We start from the raw sequence: 22,343 nt of genomic DNA, 5'->3' as shown, positions 1-22,343 counted from the left end.
CATTCCCTCTGTCTACTGGATGTTTACCTGAAGAACCATGAAAAGAAGATACCTACATTAGATCAATTATGAAATATTTTAGTTGTTTGAAAACCCTATCTTAGATGTCTCTAAAACACTTAAAGATCAACAAGCTTTTATTTTCTCTCAAATGATCACACAGAACGAGACATACAAAGTTTCACCTATTCTGAATCTCATCTCTCAATGGAAATAACCAGGAAGCCAGTTGTATAAAACTCTTTGTGACATCAAAAGCAGAAAACTACAAAGATAACATTTTCCTCCAAGGAAGGATAACAAGACATTATATTCCTCTTCCTTAGTTACCTATGAAACCAACAGCTTACCACTGTAAAGTTCTCTTCCTCTCATTCCCCAGGACATATCACTCAACTTTAGAGGCTTTACTATCTAAGGCTGTTTTTCAATTAACTCACGAGTCATTAAAAAAAAAAAGCAGTTTCCCTTCCTGCATGCACGTACATTCATGCATACATACAGAAATTGGTTGTCATTTACCCCATTCCCATAGCGATAGGATCAGCTCTCTCTTCTGTCCTAACTGCAAAGCACATCGGCTTTTAAAGCTGCCGCCACTGAGTCAGACATTAGGCTAATGATGATCATCCACAAAATGCTGAAGACCTTTTGCAGCAATTACATTATTTTGCACACAAAAATATATATTATAGATAGGACAATACACGCAATCTATTTTCAGCATCTAGTTTGGAATACTTATTTGCAACTGATGAATAGGATGAGTACAAAGATGTTTCAAATCTCAGCTCCTACAGATTAAAACGCTTTCTAGATGGGAGCGTCAGACATTGCATTCAGAAACTCAAAGCACAGCTCCATTCAGGAAAAGTTTCTGTTAGATGAAAGGCCTTAAATAAACTGACATGTTGAAAAGCAGAGATGAATATTTACAGTCTTTATAAAGAGGAAGCACAGTAACAAACTATGTATATATAAAGCACAGCAAAAACACTGAACAGGAAGAATTGCTCAAAGACCTTTAGAGAAAAAATAGCCATAAGCAAAGCTGAGAGCAACCATGAGATAAGTACCTTTATTATTAATTACTTGTTTTTTAAATACTTAAAAGCCTTCCATAGTAATCTGTGAGAATTTCTATCATCAAAATTCAGCTCCACGCAACGGATTAAACCACCACAGCAGAGCTAAATGCTGCAGTAAAGTTAAGGCTGCAGAGAATAGACTGAAATAGGTATAAGTAATAAACACAAGATACAAGTTTAAAACAGAAAGCTATATATAGTGAAACCTTGGGACTAATTACCTTTGATTCAGATTAACCCAGCAAGTGTTCATTTGGTCAGTGGTTTCCTTCACTCTCCTTGTGTCATCATCACGATACTCTCGAAGAAGTTTATTAGAAAGATCATTGAATGCAGCTACTGTGATGTCTCCTCTATGCAAATCGTGCACTAACAGCTAAAAAGGAATTCCAAAATGAGACATCAGAGCAAAATCAAAATAAGACTGCTTTTTATATTATGCAATTATCATTATAAAACCCTCTTTATGCTTAAAAAAAAAAAAAAAAAAAAGAAAGCACAAATGCACGTAATTCTCTTACGGAATAAAAGTTCCCTTCAAAAGGAAAATCTATTAGATAATAAACATCCTGACAATCAACCAAAACACAAGTGAGAAAAATGATATTGCTATAACCACTACGAACTAGAAAAGCTCTCCTGTGTGTTTTACTGACAACAGAAGTAAAAGTTCTGTTTTTAGCAGCGTGAACAAATTTAAGTTATGCTAACAGTGATACAACCGGCGTGTTCTAATGTACTTTGACCTTACAGAGTTTTGAACTCAGGATTATTTCCAAAACTCTATTTCATTTATAAATCAATTATATATGTATATCTGTACTCTATGTGTGGGCGCATGACTATTTTCACTTAAGAAAGCAAAAAGGTAGGCCTAAAAGCCCATTTCCAATTTCCTCTTCACAAAGGAAAGACAATGAAGAGCAGACAATTTTACTGCTTTCTGAAATAGCTATGGCTCAGCAAGAAATTCTTATCAATAAACTCTCTGCTTCTTTCCATACCTAGCCACCTCCCTGCACTAAATGTCAGTGAATATCCATACACATGTTTTTTTTAATAAGTCTACTAAAGCCTGTTCTAAGCTCCATACTGGTAAGAGCCCCTCCTCAACAATTATTCTTTTTAGTTCATATTTTGAGCTTCCTACAGCTTCCTAATATTGTCCTTTTTCAAATAGCCACCACAACGAAGGACATCAGACTTATTATCACACTACATTCACTGCAATATAAAAAGCAAGAACACGTGGAATTAAGAAAAAAACAAGATGGAATATGTTTTGTATCTATCAGAAGTGAAACTTGGAACACATTTATTTGAAATTATCCCATGTCTGGATTACTACTGTTAATAGATTTCTGCAGAATGATACATACTACGTGCTGTGGTTGCATTATTAAACTTTTATCAATGCAAGGTTCTGACTTTTTCCAGAGCTTCTTTCATTGGATTATAACTATGCTCTTTTCAGCCACACTTGTAGGAAGGCACACAAGTGTTCATGCCACCTGTTTCTTTCTCAAAAATAATTTTCAGGAAGGCTGATGAAAAAAGAGGAAAGTGATTTAGAACATTGAGTGCTCAAAATCACAGAACCACCGCATCAACCTTACAATTAAATCTTACATTAGGATATCAAACGAACCCAATAACACAACAGAGACCAAGAAGGCAACTGCAGACGGTCTTACCTTGTTATCTGAAATCTGTTTGACAAGCATCTCCTTTGGGGCCTGCTGAAGCATACGCAGACGGATCTCGCACTGCTCCATGAGATGCTCCATTTCCTTCCTCTGCTCATCCCACTGTATGCTGTCTGACAGCATGTACTTCAGCTGCTGCTGCCGCACCTCCACACCATGCTGGGTGTTATCCCATTGGTTCTTTACTTTTTCCACTGGATAGGACATTAAAAAAATGAAAAAAACTGAGGCAATCAATCAAGTAGCCCTAACTACCACTTACGCCTCAGGACAAGAGGCAATAATGTAACTCATTTTCAAACACAGTCCCTTCAGTATTCCATATTTTAGTTCCTCAAGTCATTTATATGTCCATGCAAGTAAACAAAAGGAAGGTGTCTGACTGCCTCTTGTTTAAGCAGGTCAGCATACAGGTAACAACTACTATTTCTGGAAGACTCCAAATCATTACCCATTGCTTATTATGAACACATACATGGGAGGTAGATCTGCCACAGCTGCACAGCAGAAATGCCACAGCAGAAATGCCACCAGCAGGGTTCTCAGGGAGCACCAGGACAGGCTGAAGGCTGTGCCAGCAAGTCCTATTTGTGCACTTACAATGTGAACTAAAGTTTACTGACCACTCTGCACAATGAAAGCAGTGTAGTAGCACCTGCACTGTAACTTCAGCTAAGGAGGGAATGTTCCAGTAACAATATGCTTTAGCACTTTCACTCCACCACAGGTTTCTACAGGCTTGCATAGATTATACAACAGAGAAGTTATCGATTTCACCCCATTTCCTTCAAATATCACACTCCTCTCTCAATAAATAAAGTTACTTAAGACAATCAATAAACAAGCTTTAACCTTTAATAAACAAAGAATGAAAAAGAAAACACAACAGAAGCCTAGAGCAAAAAAAACAGCATCAAGAAAAGTACTAAGTCTGCCTGACAGAAAGAAACAGCATCATACTCTTTTCTTTATACTTACAGATCAATAAAAAGGTATACTCCCTGTGAGTCTATAGAGGTAAAAATAGGTCTTCCCTATTACCTGTCATGACAGTAGCAAACGTTGTATCATTTGAACTAAAGAGCAAATAAAAACAAGCAAACAAAAAAGTAAAAAAAAAAAATCTAAGCTGGTTTTCTTGAAAATATCTGTGTTCTCAGCACCAGCAGGTAGGCAATAAGCAACATCCCCAAGATAATTACCTTACCAGTAATGTATGTAATTTTACTTTATTAGAAAAGCAACATAGTTGATACTCAGGTTGCTTTAATCTTCCATGAAGATGCCTTAATACTTCATGAAGCAAAAAACATCAAGGCTTTTGTTTAAGCTAAAACAATATAAGTGAACTTTACCCTTTGCAGGTTGTACTGTTATTTTGTGTTTTGTTTTATATATCTTTTATGAACATCCAAAGTTATTTTGCTTGATCTGCCTGGGAGGGTATCTTCAAAAGTACATTCAATAATCTTCTGTTCAGCTTCACAGAGATCTCAGACTGGCAATGAAGCGCCTTTGCCAGAGTGACTATAATTTTCTGACATGATATAGGTCACTGAATGCATTGAATGAGACCTCAGAAGAAAACACTAACTCCAACAGCAAATGTATATGCAAAAGCAAAAACAGCAGGAATTAAAAGAGTATAACACTGCATGCTGGCTACTGAACTGTACAGAAAAGTCTCCTCTGCTTTTAGATTCCCCCCCCACAAAGCTGGAATGAAAAATACCCCCATGAAACAACTGTCTACAACAGCAACTGAGTTGAAATTGATACATAGTTGATGCTTCTATAGAGTTATATTCAATTGTTAATAATATCTTGAATACATGTTAGAGATTTTTCCCTATGAACGGACAGGTTAAACTTGTTATCTGTCTAGACTGAAACTTCTTTCCACTCAAGAGCCCCCAGTACAATTATTTGCTACAGACTTATTTCCTTTTCTCTTCACTCTGACAGATAAACAGTAAAATTTTTTGAGGCCTCAATGATCTGCCTGTGGGTTCAAAAATGGGAAAGAAAGCCTGATTATGTGTCATTTTTTATTTCCTGCACCTATGCACTTACTGCTAAAAGAAACTTCACTTCTTCTGTGCTCCTAGCTATTTGAGTAATTAGGCTTCATCTAACAACACTTAGCAGATTTGCACACTTTCATAGGAAGACTGTATATTCTTCTGAGCATTTAAAGAATGAGATGTACAAAGCAGTGCTGATCTTCTCTTGAAAAATGAGCAAACTACTACCAAGCCCTTATAACAGAAATCATTTTCTTTACAAATGTCACCTTCAAAGGAGCAAAATCTTCACACATGCAGGGTATCTACTGGAAGTTTCATTCATGGCAACATACACAGGTTCCCTACTTCCATCGTTAGTGAGAACAACTATCAGGGAACTCAACATAAGTTTTCAAAATACAGTTCCTTTATTCTCTGTCACCTTTGTGAAGGATGCTTTGCAACTGACCAGATCTCCTCTTGCTGACTGACTCCACTGAACTACAATAGCTACTATCCTACTACCAAAGTACTTTGAAGAGAAAGATGGCAAAATGTATCTTTCCATTGTTCCATAGATTCCCTCTTCTGTATTTCCTGCTGCATTAATTTTCTAATCTTAGCAATTGGCAAAGCCTCTAGAGTTCAAAGAATATGATGTCCTTTGGTTTCTAATTGTGTCAGTTGCATTTTCCTTCCGTAAGTACCAGTAAAAGAAATTTTCAAAGTATTTTTAAACTACATATGAATGACTTAAAAGCTCTAATTCTCTGTCAACAATTTCAAAAGATAGTCTTCCAAGGCAACACATTCATGCTTTTTGCTAACTGTCCAGTGTATTGTAGTTTCAGCAAAAATAAAAAAATATCAGAAGTTTCTTTGTATAAATAATAAAAACCCTTATCTCTGGATCTGTGTCTGACAAGTAACTCAAGTTTTTCCGTAAGATATTTTAAAATCTCAGCAAAACAGACAGTCAAGAAAATAAACATCAATCTTTCTTCCAAGAATTTTCATTAGACTGCTATAGTGAAACCCATGTAAATGCTAATTTTCAGTTTACTCAAGGAAGATAACTTCAGCTAGGTTAAAAGTCAAGAGTTTGAGAGAAAGATATGAAGATTTACTGTCATGGAAACACTATATTTGAAAACACAGAATGGAGGAACTTACACTTTTCTGTAATCACTGTTCTAATGTCTGAACTGGAAGTTTTATTTTTCAAATTTTGAGCCAATGTAAAAACGGAATCAAGCTGAGGGTGCCTCTGGTCCAAATCTGCCTTCGTTATCTGTTGAGAATTAGGATATGATTTTTAGGTACAAAAAACAGAATTTACTTAAGAATTTCTGCATTACTTATACATAAAACTGAACATCTATGTCTCCAGAGACAGATGGCTGCTTCATCAGTATTTACAACCCTTGAGCTGTCACAGCATTATAGTGCTGCTTTAAAATGCAAAAGTATTCTGAAATACAAGTGAAAATCCAGATGTGGAGGCTAACCTGCACAAATCACTGTTACAACCAGTCATTGGGAAGTATTTTCCAGTACCTGTTCTTCTCTCTCCTGTAACTTACTTCCTTCTTACCAAGCTCTGATCTTTATGTAGACACACACAAGTGTACACATTTACAGGGAGATGGGTAAAGGTGGAAGAACAGTGAGCATGGACTGCAGACAAAACACCATAATTCTTTTCACTACAGCTATGTACCAGAACCTCATATTGTAAGCATTATACAGTTAAAAGAAAGCATTTCCATATTTATTTTATCAAATACCAAATGATGTTAGATATCCACAGAAACAGTTCAGCATTTCTTTAACCTGCAGCGTGTACTCATGATATCAAGTCAAATGCAAGGAACCTTAATGACAGAGCATATCTCACAAATGCCACCCTTTGTCACAACTCAGCATAGCATAAGCTATCAACAGAAAAGTATTTACATCATGAGCATTTGCATTACAACCTATAATTACTTTAATGTGTCTCTGGAAACCAGTTAAGACTAGTTATAACATAACAAAATTCATTAAAAAATCACTACAAAGTGGGTCATAAAGGTCAGCCTCCATTGATGGGCTGCTGAAACTGCTCCAAAGGCTTCAGCCTAAGTTATCTATATATTATCACTAAAGCCATTTGCATTTATTCTCTATATGCTTTGTTTAAATTAAAAAAGAAAAAAAAGAAAATACCAGCACCATTCTCACATCTATGCTCATGAAGGAAGACAAGGAATTAAGAGGAAATAGTACAAGGGAGAGGAGCATAATATCAACAGATTATGAAGTGTAGTTTGCAGGTTAAGCATTTATTGCAGTTGTTTTGTGTGTTTTTGATCTCAGTTGCTTTTTTTTTTTTTAATACATTTTTAGCAGTGTATGTTTAGTAAAGAAATTATGTTTCCTAATTTTCCAGACCACTAGGCTTCACTAAAACACATACTTTCATTCGTGCAATAGTCCGGTTGATCTCTTCAGCATTTCCCACGGTGACTATGCTCGACTTGAGCATCTGGTTAATCAATACCAACCATTCAGCCAGCTCAGTTGTAGTTTTATCCAGATCAGCAGGTGCAGACAGTTCCAAAGTGTGCTGCGTCTGAACAGGAATTTCCAATGAAGAAGATACTAGCACCACCTTTTGGACATCTGAAAGAGTTTGGTGTTTTCATTAAAGAAAAAAATCATGGCTACACATACAATTTGGAGAATGACTTATTGGGTTTTTTTTTTTGGTAGTTTCTATGAATACACAAGAGCATCTTAAAAAAAAAAAAAAAAAAACATCACAGCAAGATCTGCATTTGAGGCTTTTTAACCCCAATAATCTAAGACTAAGACACCACAATGCAATGATTTTTGGTTTTGATGTTATTATCTCATTGCATGACAAAGAGCCCATGCATCACCTATAATACTATACAACTGAAAAAAAAAATGGCATTAACATTAAATGGAATGAAGTTAAGCCCTCTTAGATGTAAAAGGCAGGTGAACTCTAAGCATACAAAACAATTATTAAGATAAAGATCTGAAATTTCCTTTCTCACTTCTGCATTATTTGGCAGAAAGGTTTTCCCATTCTTAACTAAGAATACACTTAAGCAGAATTAAGTCAAGTAACTAACTGAGGCTTCACAGAGCTGGCAACACATAGCTGCCCTAAAAAAGGGACAGGCACCCAGTAGCTCAGCCCCATCTTTTCTATCAGTACAATCTGATACTGTAAAGAAGCAGGAATGAGCTGAACAGTAGGATTCTCTCCAGAAGTTGTGTTTGGCTGTGATTTGGCTTTTTGATTACAAACAGTACTAAGCTCAATACAGTTAAGCTCACTACTACTCACCAGAAGGCTTTCCCTGTGCAACAAGGTGAGGCTGCCCAACAAAAGCCTCCAGTTGTCTCACTCTGTCAGGCACTTCTCTGAACACCTGCAGCCCAGCAGAGACAAATAAAAGCAATGAGTACATCAACATTCATAGCAAAAGTTCATGTATTAGAGTACACACAATATTTTACATTACGCTTGCTATACTGGTATCCTTCATATTGCAATGAAGTTTTTCAAAGTGCCATTTAAAAACAATACAAATGCCAAAAGGTGTGCAAGTATTTGTTTTTTCAAAGCCTTCCACATCTTACCTTACCCTTGGAGAGAAATAAATTTATTTTTATTGATTGAGCACACTTCAAAGGAACATTGACGATTTGTGGTCATCAGTGACAAAAAAATAAGGCAATAGGTAATTAATTTAAAAATTAATTAAAAAAAGAAAACCAACACAGTAGCCTTCCAGAACTTAAAGGGAGCTTACAAAAAAGATAGGAAGAGACTCTCTATCAAGGCGGATAGTGATAGAGCAAGCGGTAACGATTTTAAATTGGATGAGCGTAGCTTTAGACTAGATAAGAGGACAAAATTATTTGCTACAGGAGTGGTGATGCACTGGAACAGTTACCCAGAGGACCTGTGGATACCCCACCCCAGGAAGTGTTCGAGATCAGTTTGGCAACTTGCACAAGTATAGCTACCCATCGGGGGGTTGAAACTAGATGATCCTCTCATGAACCATTTCTACTCAAAACATTCTATAATTCTATGACTAAATATTTTGATTCAGCAGTTTGAAAGAAAGCCAATGCAAAAAAAAAAAAAAAAGGAAAGCAAAAAAAGTAAACTAATCAACCCATTCTGATGGAATAATGTCTACCAGGACTTTCATGCAGACATAGATTCATGCCTTGGAGAAGGTCCCTCAACAAACACATCTTCCAAGACATTTTAGACATCATAGATGCATGGAAAAAGGAAAACTATTACTCTGAATACACCACTATATTTTAAACTACAGCTAAAAACACTGAAGAAATACACACCTTCTTCCATCTCATATTGAGAGACTGCAGGCTATCAGAAAGCTTGTTTTTTTCCTGAATATCAACGTTTTTATCCAGAATAACTTCAGGTTCAGTTCTGTTCAACCATTCCAGTTTGTCTCCCTGTACTTCCATCTCTTCACTTAAGACCTAAAAGGGACAGAAGTTCTGGACTGAAGTCAAACGCAGAAATGTTAAACAACAAGAGGAAACCTTCTGCTCTAATCTTTAGAAATTTCCTTTGAAATATGTAACAGAAGAAGCTTTTTGTTGTTTTTTGTTTGTTCTAATGTGTAGAAATTATTGAAACAAATATTCAAAGATAAACATTTATTATTAACTGGAAAACACACACAAAGTTGCAAATATAATACTCAGGGTGCCTACAAAGCCTTGTATCACTCGCATCAATTCTGACCTCACAAGACGCTTCTGTTTGACCACCTCTAGATGTACGATGTGTATCCAAAAGTCAACACTCTTTTAATCAAAATTATAACCTGCCTTAGTTTTAGAAATAATCTAAAAAATAAGGGCTCACTCCTGACATGAGCCAGGATGAAGGACACATTGTCACAAGATACTTCATTCTTAATGATACGTGCTCTAAAGATAGTTAAAAACTAAACACAACCTTACAATTCAATTTTGATTAACCTCCCACCATCTTCTTTTATCTTTAAGATGAAAGTACAGGTCAGATCCTGCAAAAAGAAGGTTATGCTTGGGTGCAGTTCCCATTCACTTAAACATAACTGTGCTATCATATGCCCACAGACCAAGAAAAACTATGAAGCAGGAATGATAAGTTTTGTCTTTAAAGCACCAGAACAAACAAATGACATTAGCCAGTGTGCACTGTGTTCATCCACTCTAATATTTATAACACGTTACTATGAGATATGCACATGAAAGGGACAGAAGCTCAGGACAAACGTAGTTGACAGAACAGGGCAACTGGTTAGAATTAGCAAAATACCAAATAGTACTTTTACTAAATTTCCAAGCATCTACTAAAAAAAAAAGTTTGCTTTGTTTTTGCTCCTGACCAATCAGTTAACATCTGTTATTCCCATGTCCCCAGTAGCAGTCTTAAACAACAAATCTCTCCCGTGTTATCCTATTTCTTCTCATCATCTCTCCCTCTCATTGTTGACTATACAAAACAAGGAAAGCTCTGAGTTTTTTTTACCGTCCTGAGCAGCCCAGTTATCTTACTAGTACCTGAAATTCACTTCCCTTAATGAGCACAATCATAATTGCAAATGTTGTTCCTGCTGCAATAGGTCCAAATACAGTATTTAGTTCCCTGCCAGTGCTTCTCTAGCAAATACTGCTTATATTACACACAGACACCCCACCCACATACAGACATAATCCCGTTCTACCTTTCACTTCAAGAGTTGACAAGAAAAATTCAACTTGCACGCTAACCAGTCAGAAGCTATACCTAACAGATTTCAAAGAGACTGAACTTGTATAGGCAAGTACAACAGCAACTGCTTCACAGTACTTATACACACTTGTTGCAACTTCAAGACTTTCTACTTTGATCTAGCAGTAGATTTCTTAATTGTTATTTTAAAAAAGTCTTTAAATATGATTATTGGATTAACCATTCTTCCCATTCTTTATAGCATTCCAGAGACATTCTCTTTCACACATCCCAGAACTATTTTGCTGTCCAAGCCAAACACAAAATAAACAGGAAAATAACAAGTATATATGCATCTAAGCAAAACCTTTACTAGTTTAGACACCAGATTAAATACAGTCTTAAGCATGCAACAAAGTATTAAAGCTGCCCAATGAACAAGACAACATTGCTTACACATCCACCTGTCCATTCTTAAAACGCCCTTTTAAACTTAATGACTATTTGCTAACGTCTTCACAATTATAAAGTAGACCTGTGGGTATTATCCCAAGGAAAATTCCATTTACAAATTCTATCAGTAGTATATATACTTGTCACTTTCTGAAACAGCCATCATCTTCTGCCTAGATGACCATTATCAACTCAACCTGATTTCATTACAAGATGCTTCTTTCTTGCTTGTTTAAGTGAGCATTCTTTGACCAAGAACTCTCATAAAACCATCATTTTTCTTTGTCTATTTACACTGTGAAAATATCCTCCTCCAAAAGTCATATTCTGATACTTTGAATTAAACATATACCTGCACACATACACATAACTAAAGGAGCTTGCCTGTAATTCTCGTAAATTTTCTTCATGGTTGAATGTAAATCTCGTGTCCAGAGCATTTTCTGCATTTTCCAACCAGCAACGCAGTTCATCAAGCTTTTTTCTGTAATCTATCAGCTGCTGATTCTCTCCCTTTAGCCTTAAAAAGGAAAACAAAACATCCACCTGCACTTCTGCAGCAAATGTGACATGCTAGACATTTTCAAGCCTTAAGTTCACAGCTTTCTCTAGTATTAAGAAACAGAGGAGGAAACCTTGTATCCTCAGACACACTGAAAATTCATGTATTTATCTTAGAATATTTCACACTTCAAACTTTTGAAGGAAATTTAAGGCTCCTTCACAAGGGATTTTGGTTTGTTCTGAAAATACCTAGTCAGTGATACTAAATGGCTGCAAACACAGACTACAGCTTTTGTTTTGAAGTACTGCTCTTAACTTCCACAATACAATTGTTTCAATTAGCATATCTTTGACACTGCAAAAAAAGAAATCAAGCTAGGGTACTTTCAGTTTTGCCTCAGCCAAAAGAGTGCTCCTGCCCAAAAAGGGGTCTGGCTTAGCAATGAAATAATTCTGAAAAAACAAGAAAAATCAAAGTTATAGGGGACAGGGTTTTTTTTTTTTTTTTTTTTTTTAAAGAGGTCCAAATGTCAGGAAAACTGTGATAAATGACAGTTTAGACTAATCAGAGCAATACAATACAGTATCCTTCACAGAGATAAATGCTAAATGAGATTTTCTTCACCACAACTGGTCAGATATCCAAATTCCTGAATAACTTGTTACCTCTGCTGTCTATCCATGACCTCAGCAGTGATTGCCTTCCAGCGCCTATTCAGTCCTGCCAGCTTCTCCTGCAGGAAACCCCCATCTGTAGCAGAGAGTTTCTGTATGATCCCTTCCCCAGTTCTGTTCAGTGCCAAAACACTGCTCTGATGGCTGTGTACTCCTTCTTCAAGTTCCTGTCAGAAACAAAAGACACACAGAATGTTATTACTGACCTGAGACAACTTTGATCAATCGTTCATAATGTGCACAATATAATAACGAGTGCATATTGTTTTACTAAAATAGGCACTTGAAGCCATCTTACTTAAAGTTGGATGCTGTTGATTTAAGACTGTTAAAAAAAACTGGTTTAATTTTCTAAAGTGTCATAAAAAAGAGACAATGATAAAGAATACGCTTCTGAATACTACCTAGGATCACAATAATTCATTCAAATCATCAGTGCTAGAATTCATGCTCACTGATAATTCCTTTCCAGTACTCCCAACAGATAGTATGACTTTCTTGCTTTCTAAACTATTTCTTCTTGTAAATCATGACCCTATTTCCGTAACTGAATCCTATTTTAGCTAAGATCATTACATCTTTGCCCTCCAAATACCACAGCAAATCCATGAAACTGAAGTCAGATGTCAGGATCAAAAATCCAAACATCCCTTACAACTACAGCAAGTTTACAATATTAGGAGAAATTTCTCTGCAATCAGAACAGAAGCAAGATAATTCAAGAAAGATGGGAGATGGCAAAGAAAAAAAGCTTCAAGCTGTAACTATGTGTTAGGATAACACTTGGATAACCACTCCTTACACAGAAGAGAAAGAAAATCGGACCCTTAAAGCAGTGTTTTCCTCTTTTTCAGCAAGAAGCAGAGTAGCTTGGCTAAACAGAAGAGTCTGTTATTCTATAATGAGAATCCAGAAAAATATCAGGTAATTAAACCGTAGAATTGAATACTTGAACAATACAATCTAAGGCATAATTGAAATCTTCTCATTTTCTAGAAGAAATGATGTCAGTATCTGAATTACCAAATTAAGTGAAAACTATTCAGGACAGAAGTCATAGTGCTACAAGCATGAATTCCGATTTCCAGGAATCACTTTAAACTACAAATGGAAGATACACAATGGCAGTCTCATATTAAACGCATACACGATTCACATAAAAAAACTACAATTTTAGACAAAAAAATAGATTTCCTAGCTTGTCCCATTACAGCATGTATTGTACATACCTGCTGATGTAGCCCAGCTGTCTGCAGATCCAGGCTGTCATCTGGACCACGGGTATCAGCTAATAACCCTTCAGCTTCCGTTATCCACTGGGAGAGGTCATTGAGATCACAGTGGAACTGCCTCCACGCTTCGATTGCTCTATCAAAGGAACTGTAAAAACAATGTGTTGAAAAATTATCCAACTATTTCAATGAAAAGACTAAAATTAATGCTCTAGTGATATTTAAGAATTCCGTACAACTTAACTTGCAAAACAAGAAAATAAGAGCACGTAGCCTGGACGATCAAGTCCTGGTACTGAAAGCTTCCTGACATGGTAATAACTGGTAAAAGCCAAGAGCATAACTTCCAGCTGAAGCAAAAAAAGGGCAGTGCGAAGCACACTTTTGTTTCTATCACTCAGAAAAATAAAGATTGATTAGCTGCATCAAATTGGCCAGCAGAACCTTTTTTTTTTTTTTTTTGCTGTAAAACAGTTCAGACATCAGACAATATAAAATATCAAATATGATTAATTGCTTAAATTATTTTTTTAATTCATAAACCATGTGGTGTTGGTGCCAGAATTTAATAAATGAAAGTGATTTTGACTACACAGAAGTGACCGTATTACCAGACACTTGTGCAAGTAATTCTATAGTTTAATCACACAGTAATTTATCATGCATTTTGCTATTATTTCAATCTTTACAGTCTCAAACTACTGTGAAGCTAAGCTTAAAGGGCAACATTTTCAAGTAAGGAAAAAGACTGAATTACCACAGTGAGAAAGTTGTTTTTAATTTAGAGTTCTACAATGCTAACAAAGTCACTAAAAAGGGTCTATGAATGTTAAGTAAGAAAGGCATGTCAAAAGGTATAGAGAAAAACTTCAACTGGTTGATTGCTAAAAAAAATGGTACCATTACAAAACAAAGTTGACAAATGTCTCCAAGGACACAGGACTTGAGACAAACAGCACTTAGGAGCCCTCCAGTACCTGAAAAGGACCTATAGGAATGTTGGTGAAGGACTTTCTATAAGGGCAGGCAGTAACAGGACAAGGAGAAATGGCTTTAGACTGGACAAGGGTAGACTGAGAATAGACATTAGGCCAAAATTCCTAATGAGGGTGGTGAGACACTGGAACAACTTGCCCAGAGAGGTTGTAAGTGCCCTCCCCCTGGAAGCTCTCAAGGCCAGGCTGGGTGGGGCTTTGAGCAACCTGGTCTACAGGGAGGCACTCTGGCCTATAGCAAGATGAGTGGAACTAGATCATCTTAAAGGTGTACTTTCTTGTATACACCCCATGGCAAAACACTGGTTCAACCTGTAGACCGACCCCAGATCACATTCTCCTTTTATTTCTCACATGATAGTATCTCATTTCAGTTTTAATGTGAAGATATATTCTAAGCATTTAAAATAGTTTGAACGAATATTTTAATGGCTTCCTTCAAAATGAAAATTTCTGAGCCATGAATTTTTTTCCGAATTTACAATTTAAGACCTTTACAACACTGAAAGTTTCCACTGTTTCAGTTCCCAGCCTACAGTTACACAGTATTCTAAGCATCAAGCTGTGGTTTCACTACAGTTTTGAGGTAAATGCAGCACTTGCTACTGTTTCAGTACACAGAATGCCTGGGCTGAAAGGTATAAGTACAAAAGTCCTGTAAGTATACCACCAAGATATGGCTATGACAGGCTTCCTCCATAGGAAGGCACATACTTCCAAGACACAGCTTGTTCCAAAATCACCAGTACTTTTAACTCTGGTGGAAAGTTTATGTCAGAAGAAGCAGAACAAGCAAGCCAGCATTGTTACAAGCAACACCACACATGTTGTTGAACCTTTGTGTATATATACATATAAAATAAAAAATCACATATGGAAAACCCAAATACATTTTAATTTATGTGTGTTTAAGTCAAACCAAGACAATCAGATTCAGCTGAGTGCTTAAAGGCTTTGTAAGTGCAACTGAATTCTACTTGTCCTTGGCTACATTAGAGCTTTTACCCAAGGTTTAACTACTTAGTTGGAACTCAATCAGGAAAATCATTACTAGCTCGGAAAACTAATCAGTTTTTTTCCAAGCATTTCAGATGCTGTTTCTACTATCCTGTCAAAATCTACACACACCCTACAAATAGAAAAGCCAGAGATTACTAAGGAGATGGATTATTTTTGTTCTCTTTCTTATACTTAGGACAAGATTGGATAAACATTTGGTTAAAAAAAATCTCAGTAATAAAAGAGTTAAGAAATACAAACACCAACATACAGTACTAAAATTGTCTTCATTAATTAAAATACATTACCCCATTAGAATTGTAGCACTTAATATATTCCGGAAGTTGCATCCCATTTTAGCTTAAATTCCTAGTCCAGCAATCTTTTTTGCATGAAAATTGTGCTTAATAATATCCTCATTAAAATGCAAAGCTTTACAAACGTTATGAAGTTGAAAAGTAATTTGTATTCAGTGAGCTAACTGAGAAGGTGAATTATTGCGTTTTGCCTGCTAATCATAAACACTGCGGTTACTCTTTGACACAATTATCTTTTTCAATGGTAAGATTAGGTTTCCAGTTAACCCTGGCTACTTAAGTGAAATGAAATTTTAACACTAAATGAAATTTTACTGATACTTATAGAAAGATATTATTAGTTAAAGCTTTTAAATTAAGTTATAGGGAGGGGGGGGGGAAGGCATATCTAAGAGCTCAGTGTGACTTAGGCTTATGAAGACAACAATATAGCTACAGGAATAATCAGTAATGACAGGTACCAGATTCCGGAACAGTTGTATCCAAATGTGAGAGGGGACCATTGGCAGACAGCAAAAACACAGAAAGCAATACCCAGCTGGAAACACTATTCTCAAATTAAAACACAGTGAAACAACAGTGCCCGATGATGCTTTAGAAATCCTAATGCTTCCCTGATGCAGTGGATCAGAACTTCCTGAAGTCTCTGCTTAGACAACAACACCAACAATTTTTATCTTTATTTTCAACGTCAGACATGGACAGAATTGTTTTACAAATGTCTGACAAGGCATAAAATGTGCACCACTTAACCATGAACACCAGGCACTTTCAACTTACCACTTACGATCATTGTACATTCTATTAATTCTGTCCCATTCTGCATTCAGCTGGGTGAGTGCATCACCTATTTGTACTGCTTCAGGCCCAGTTGCTTCCAGTATAACATCAGGCTGCTTCTCATGTATGACCGCAATCTGTTCCCCAAGTTTATCCAAAATATCTTTTACATTCTACAAGTACAATAACAATAACAACATAAGCCATCAGTAAAATGAACATGAGCAGGGAAAAAGACAAAAATTTATGTCCTCAATATGTTATTCCAAAACAGTACCTACAATAATAGCTATCAGCAGTTTATAGATAAGATCAGCCATAGCAACTTTTTTTCTAAGAAGAGGATGAAATGTTTTATATATCTCATGTGTTCCTGAGGTAAAGGGTCACACTATATTTCTCAGAGCAGTAGCTTTGTTTTTAAACAAATCCACACTTATGTCATGAATGCTGCTAACCCCTCCAATTCTCCTTCCCTCTGAATGTTTAGATATGTAGTACCTTCAGTGCATCTTCCTGAGTTGAAAAATCCTCATAGATGCCAGTATTTAGCTCAGGTGCATTCAGCAACAGCTCAACATCAGCCATGGCAAGCAAGACCTTGTTGATTTCAACCATGTATTCAGCTGAAAAAGGCAGAGTCCTCATCCCAGCAGCAAAGTGGCTTTTTAACCTCTGCTGGACAGCAACTGCCTAGAAGTACAAAAGTACTATTTCACAGTGCAAGAAATTTTAAGGAAAAAAGTCACAAGTCAACAGATTATATTCAGAATTAAAACCTCTTAATTAAAAGACAAAGGCTTTTATAGCCAAGTCATGTCATTTCAGAAAGCTCCAAATCCTGCAGAAAACTACTTATTGAAAAAATAAATTACAAAACAGTAGATACCATGCTTCACAATAAAACTGTATTCTTCTTTATTAAAACTCTGGGGAGGGGGAAGGGCATTGCTGTTGCATCTCTCATCTTGACTCTCAGCCTTTCAGTACATAAACTTCATAAACTCATCAAGAATTCCCATAAGATACCAGTTTACTGAAGCAGATTCATCTTCTCTCCAGATTCTCCTCAGCAAGCATCCCCATCCATATTTCCCAACTATATTTAAATAAATTGATGCTTTACCAGTAATACAATATTAATTTTGTGGTAATAAGTTGTACTAACTCCTCGAGAAGCTGGCAACTGCTATCCACTCTGGTTATAAGACCAGGCCATCTAGCCAAATACCGTTAGCAGATTGCAAAGTAAGAACAGTAAGTGTGTGCAGCATTTTCTTGAATTACAAACCACAACCTTGATGTGAAGTGCGAGGAAACCAGCTGTAAGAAGCTACACATGGCCACACCTGGCAAAGGTAGCCGAGCAAAGCAGATATTCCTAAGACTGAAGGCAGTTTCTTGCTGAAAAGGTTTCCTGTCCAATATAATTCCATCACCATCTCTGAAAAGAGCCCCATTCTTTAAAATCAGCATTGAAAAGGTACACCCACCTCCAAGTACTGAAGAATTCAAGCAACTAAGTCACAGCTTAGTACTCAATGAAATAGAATTCTCAACAAGACATACATAAATGCACACAGCAATTACCCTATCAGTACTGAGGACACAGGTGCGCTTTCACAAGAACTTTATCACTAAGTACGGTATGTTTTCAGTCATTCATTGTATATCAAAGAAACAGGACTCATAAATACACAAACTGTTAGTTTACTGAAATAGACCAACAAACTCAAATACCATAAAATAATCAACATTACTTTTGCTTGCTTCCATAACACTACAGCAAGTAAGTGGCACAGCAGAAGCTATAAGCTATTATATATGTTTTAGCAATAAATCTAGTACCATGACTCTCAATGCTCCCCAAAGAAACATTTTCTTGATGTGTTGTACGCACATTTGCCAGCTTCCATGGCTGAAATTTGGAGTAGACACCAGAGGCTTTGTCAGCAGTGTGATTCTTATGTGGAAGAGGAGGCCTCCAGTTCCACAGAAATTAGACAAAATTTTTACAACTGGAAGCAAATTTTACTCAGTAACATGAGATGTGATGATCTGAAAAGCATCAGGATGCTTTTTTTTTTTCAGTGTCCCAGCATTCTACTTGCTGCCATACAGTGCAACCTTCTGCATCCCAAGCAGCCTCATTCAGGGCCAGGTTGCTGCTTCTCTGCATGGCAGTGAACTCCTCCTGGTGCTGCTCCTTCAGAGTACATCTCCTGCAGCTGTCTCTCATCACTAAGATGTTTCCTTCCTTCACAGCCCTTCCTTTAAGGGTGAACATATGTAAGTGTTGTAAACACTTGTTGTATAACTAAGTGTTCTGCTATTCTCTGCCATACAGACTAGCAGCTTCTAAACTACAGCATTAAGTATTAAAAAAAAAGGAATACCAGAAAAGCAAAAATTTGACATAACTGCATCTCAGGCAGTGCAAACATCTAAGTTTTAAAGATGTTGGTATTTTAATTTTGAAACACACAAACTATTTTCTTAGGTAAACTCAAAAAGCTGTAAGTTAAAAATTATTTAGGAAGAGATTTGACAGGATGACAATTGCTCTTTTGTGTTTTCATTTCAGCGGTGACAGAACACAATTGTTAAATCTTCTCTCTCAAAATATTAAGAAAAATAAAGTTACAAGTATACATTCTATAAACAAGAGAGGATTGAAGATTGGATTTCAGATTGGATTTCTTTTCTTTTCCTCTTTTACACTTAAACATATTCTTAAATAAAATCTAACAAAGATTCTACTCAAGGTGATATTTCGACTTGCTTCCAAAGTGGATTTTTGAAAATACTAACCAAGAGATTGACATAAAATATAATGTGGAAGTAATAATCAAGTGTTTACTCAGTCTAATCTCAGATCACCATATATTATTTATCTCCTTAGCAAGTAAATACTCTTTCAATCAAAAAATGCACACTTCTTAACTCATCCTCGTGCCTTCTCTCAGCAAAAATAATTCATAACCTTTTCAGGAAGTTTTCCAATGCTAAACTCACACAACCATGTTTTTTTCTATGCTACTTGGTGAAGTCAGTAAACAATAGATTGTTGACAACATAGCTACCAGTTCACGTTTAAGTAAACCAAAACTTCCCTGATAAAAAACACAATAGGCAAGCAAATATGTTTTCTTTATTATTGAAATAATACTTATCTGTGTTTCAGCCTGAGAAACAATACGGTGCATGAGGCACCAAATTCACTCACCATTTGCAAAACGATCATTTTAAATTCAGAACAGCTTTCTAAAGCCCAGAAAACTATCTCAGGAACTTTAGTCAACTAATTAGTTTTGCAATTTAATGTTTATTTTTTCTTTTTCCTCATTTACAGCTAAGTTCGAATAGAACAATTCAATAAATACTAAAACAAGGTCAGAAAAGAAGGAGTTCAAGGAAACACACAGCATCCCTACAAACTTCTGATGTGGGCTTTTCTGCTCTCTGCAACTCCCTCACTTGAAGGTGAGGTGTCGACGCAGCATCTAATTTAATACAGACCCTTCTGTTCATTTGAGCTCACGGCTGAGAAGCAAGTTGCCATGCAGTAGTTACAGAATCACAGGGGTTGGAAAGGACCTCAAGAGATCATCGAGTCCAACTCCCTGATAAGACAGGTTTCCTACAATAGGTCACACAGGTAGGTGTCTATGTAGTTGTAAATATCCACAGAAAAGGAGACTCCACAACCTCTCTGGGCAACCTGTTTCAGTGCTCTGTCACTCCTACCATAAAAAAGTTCTTCTGCATGACTGTATGGAACATCTTATGTTCAAGTTTTGGGCAACTGCTCCTTGTCCTATCACTACACACCACTGATAAGAGCCTGGCCTCATCCATTTGTCTTCCACCTCCCTTTAAATATTCATAAACATTATTAATCAAATCCCCTCCAAAGTCCTCTTTTCTCCAGGCTGAAGAGACATACAAGGCTACGCAGCCATTCCTTATAAGGGAGATGCTCCAGGCCCTTTATCAACTTTGTGATGCTCTATGATACTCCTAGTCTAAGGCCTCCTGGATACATCAAGGGAGGTATGGGATCAAGCACAAGTAAGATGGTAACAATCAGGAAAGGTGTTGCTCTTAAGGAATTTTAATATCAGAATTCCTTCTCTGCTGATACCAATGAAATTCTGAAGCGACTGTGTTCACCTAAAGGAATGATCTTTTAGGGGAACACTATGCTTCCCTTCAAAAACAGCACAGTCCTGATTTAAAAATTAAAAAATAAAAATAAATAAATAAATAAAATTTGTAAGATCAAAATAAGAAGTGGCAACCTCAAGGCACATCCTTCCTGGCAAGTGTTCACGATCAATTAGTGAAGCAGAGGAGAGAGAGTAAATGACAAAAAATTAAACTGTGGCAAGCTGCCTTACTTATCACTAAGATACCAGAAGGCTGAAGACGCAAGGAAATAAAAGCAACAGCTTCAGTCTCTAAGCAGTAACAAAAACTGCTCTGGCCCTCATCTGAAAGCCCAACAGACACTGTCCGAATAAAAATTACATGTGGGAGTCAGTAAATCTGAGCAAAGATGCATTTCTTCATCCACAGTCTATTGTAATACCTCTTGTAATCTGTAGTTATATGACCTTCTGCATTCAGCACCCCAATACCAAGATGAAGGAATTTCCTCTATCCAGAAATGCCAAGGATTAGCTACAGTATATCCCTAAATACAAAGACTTTATTGAAAGCAAAGGATCTTCCTTAGAAAAGATCAGTCAACCACTAGTGGGACCAACAGGGCTCAAGAAGTCCAGCCTGTGGCATGACAGGATTACTCACACTGGAGGAGAACATCTAGGTGCATGTTTGTTCCCTTTTCAGTACAGGAATTGATTCACTCAGAAAGCAGAGATGGTCAAGCAAAAATGAATCACACGGTTTTACTTCAAATAAATTCCACTGCATATGTCAGGTCCTAAGCAGCTCACATGCAAATACCACAGTAACTCGGCAGCAGTGTCCACTGGGGACCCAACAGAGCAACCAGCCAGGCAAGCAGACTCTTAAGGCCATTTCTGCTGCCTAGCTCTGCATGGGAGGCTTATGATTCAATTCTTCATACAGAGAAGCAAGTCAGAAGGTTCACTTCTAAAGCCTGCAGAAGCAAGGACAATAGTTTGCCTACCACAGGTCTACACCCATCATAGGCAGCTGAAGCCACATTGCTCTATGCCTGTGAATAAAGAGCACCACATTACAAGTTCACAGTTATGAGTCTCAAAGGGAACCAGAGCATTTTACCTCTGCCTTTAAGTTAATTGGTGCAGTTAAAAACTTACACAGCAGTCAAAAAGAGATTGATTGGTTTTAATAATGAAGGTTCATATGCAGAAACTGAGAAGTACTTGACAGATTGCCTAGCCCCCAAGCTTGTCCAAGAAATTACTTACTGCTTCACAAGGTTCCTGACGGTTATTGCCAAAAATATTAAAGTAATTACCATGCAGTCACAATGGTTTGAAGGATGAAAAGAAGAAATAATAATAAAGACAAAATAAAACACACTGAAAGTATCTGTACCCTCAATAACGAAGAAATACAGTTTTTTGGGAAGATAATTTTATCAGACCCTGACATCCTATTAAATCACTTGTTAAAGTGTTTGTCAAGACTCACTTGCACGCACTGTGGCACACAACTCTTCTCATCAGACATACTTCAAACTTTGTCATTTTCTAAAAGCTTTATTGTTTACAGCAATATTAATCACACAAGGGCACTTCTCACTCCCTAGAGTCTGAGGCAGTGAAGGGTAGCATTTTAGTAGCTACAATACTGCTATCATTGC

The 22,343-nt window shown here is 36.7% G+C and overlaps 1 protein-coding gene across 2 annotated transcripts in view; it reads right to left on the bottom strand.

Annotated features, from left to right (window-relative positions):
- Positions 1-22,343, bottom strand: part of UTRN (utrophin) — a 296,332-nt gene that overhangs the window by 186,493 nt on the left and 87,496 nt on the right. Inside the window, exons 40-50 of one of the 2 annotated variants that reach the window (XM_065731580.1) lie at positions 17,024-17,215; positions 16,523-16,695; positions 13,429-13,579; positions 12,191-12,366; positions 11,405-11,540; positions 9,193-9,342; positions 8,162-8,246; positions 7,259-7,464; positions 5,974-6,091; positions 2,783-2,988; positions 1,310-1,464 (exon numbers count right to left, since the gene is read on the bottom strand). In XM_065731580.1, the coding sequence (XP_065587652.1) occupies positions 1,310-1,464; positions 2,783-2,988; positions 5,974-6,091; positions 7,259-7,464; positions 8,162-8,246; positions 9,193-9,342; positions 11,405-11,540; positions 12,191-12,366; positions 13,429-13,579; positions 16,523-16,695; positions 17,024-17,215 (1,748 nt within the window). Of the gene's footprint in view, positions 1-1,309; positions 1,465-2,782; positions 2,989-5,973; positions 6,092-7,258; positions 7,465-8,161; positions 8,247-9,192; positions 9,343-11,404; positions 11,541-12,190; positions 12,367-13,428; positions 13,580-16,522; positions 16,696-17,023; positions 17,216-22,343 lie in introns of those variants that run through there. The other variant, XM_065731573.1, reaches the window with a different exon arrangement.

Source organism: Cyrtonyx montezumae, unplaced genomic scaffold (genome assembly GCF_038088225.1).
Source record: "Cyrtonyx montezumae isolate F1298 unplaced genomic scaffold, pur_monq_1.0 scaffold_0, whole genome shotgun sequence".
NCBI lineage: Eukaryota > Metazoa > Chordata > Aves > Galliformes > Odontophoridae > Cyrtonyx > Cyrtonyx montezumae.
The sequence above is the reverse complement of the archived record's forward strand: the minus strand, read 5'-3'. Positions and strand labels throughout refer to the sequence as shown.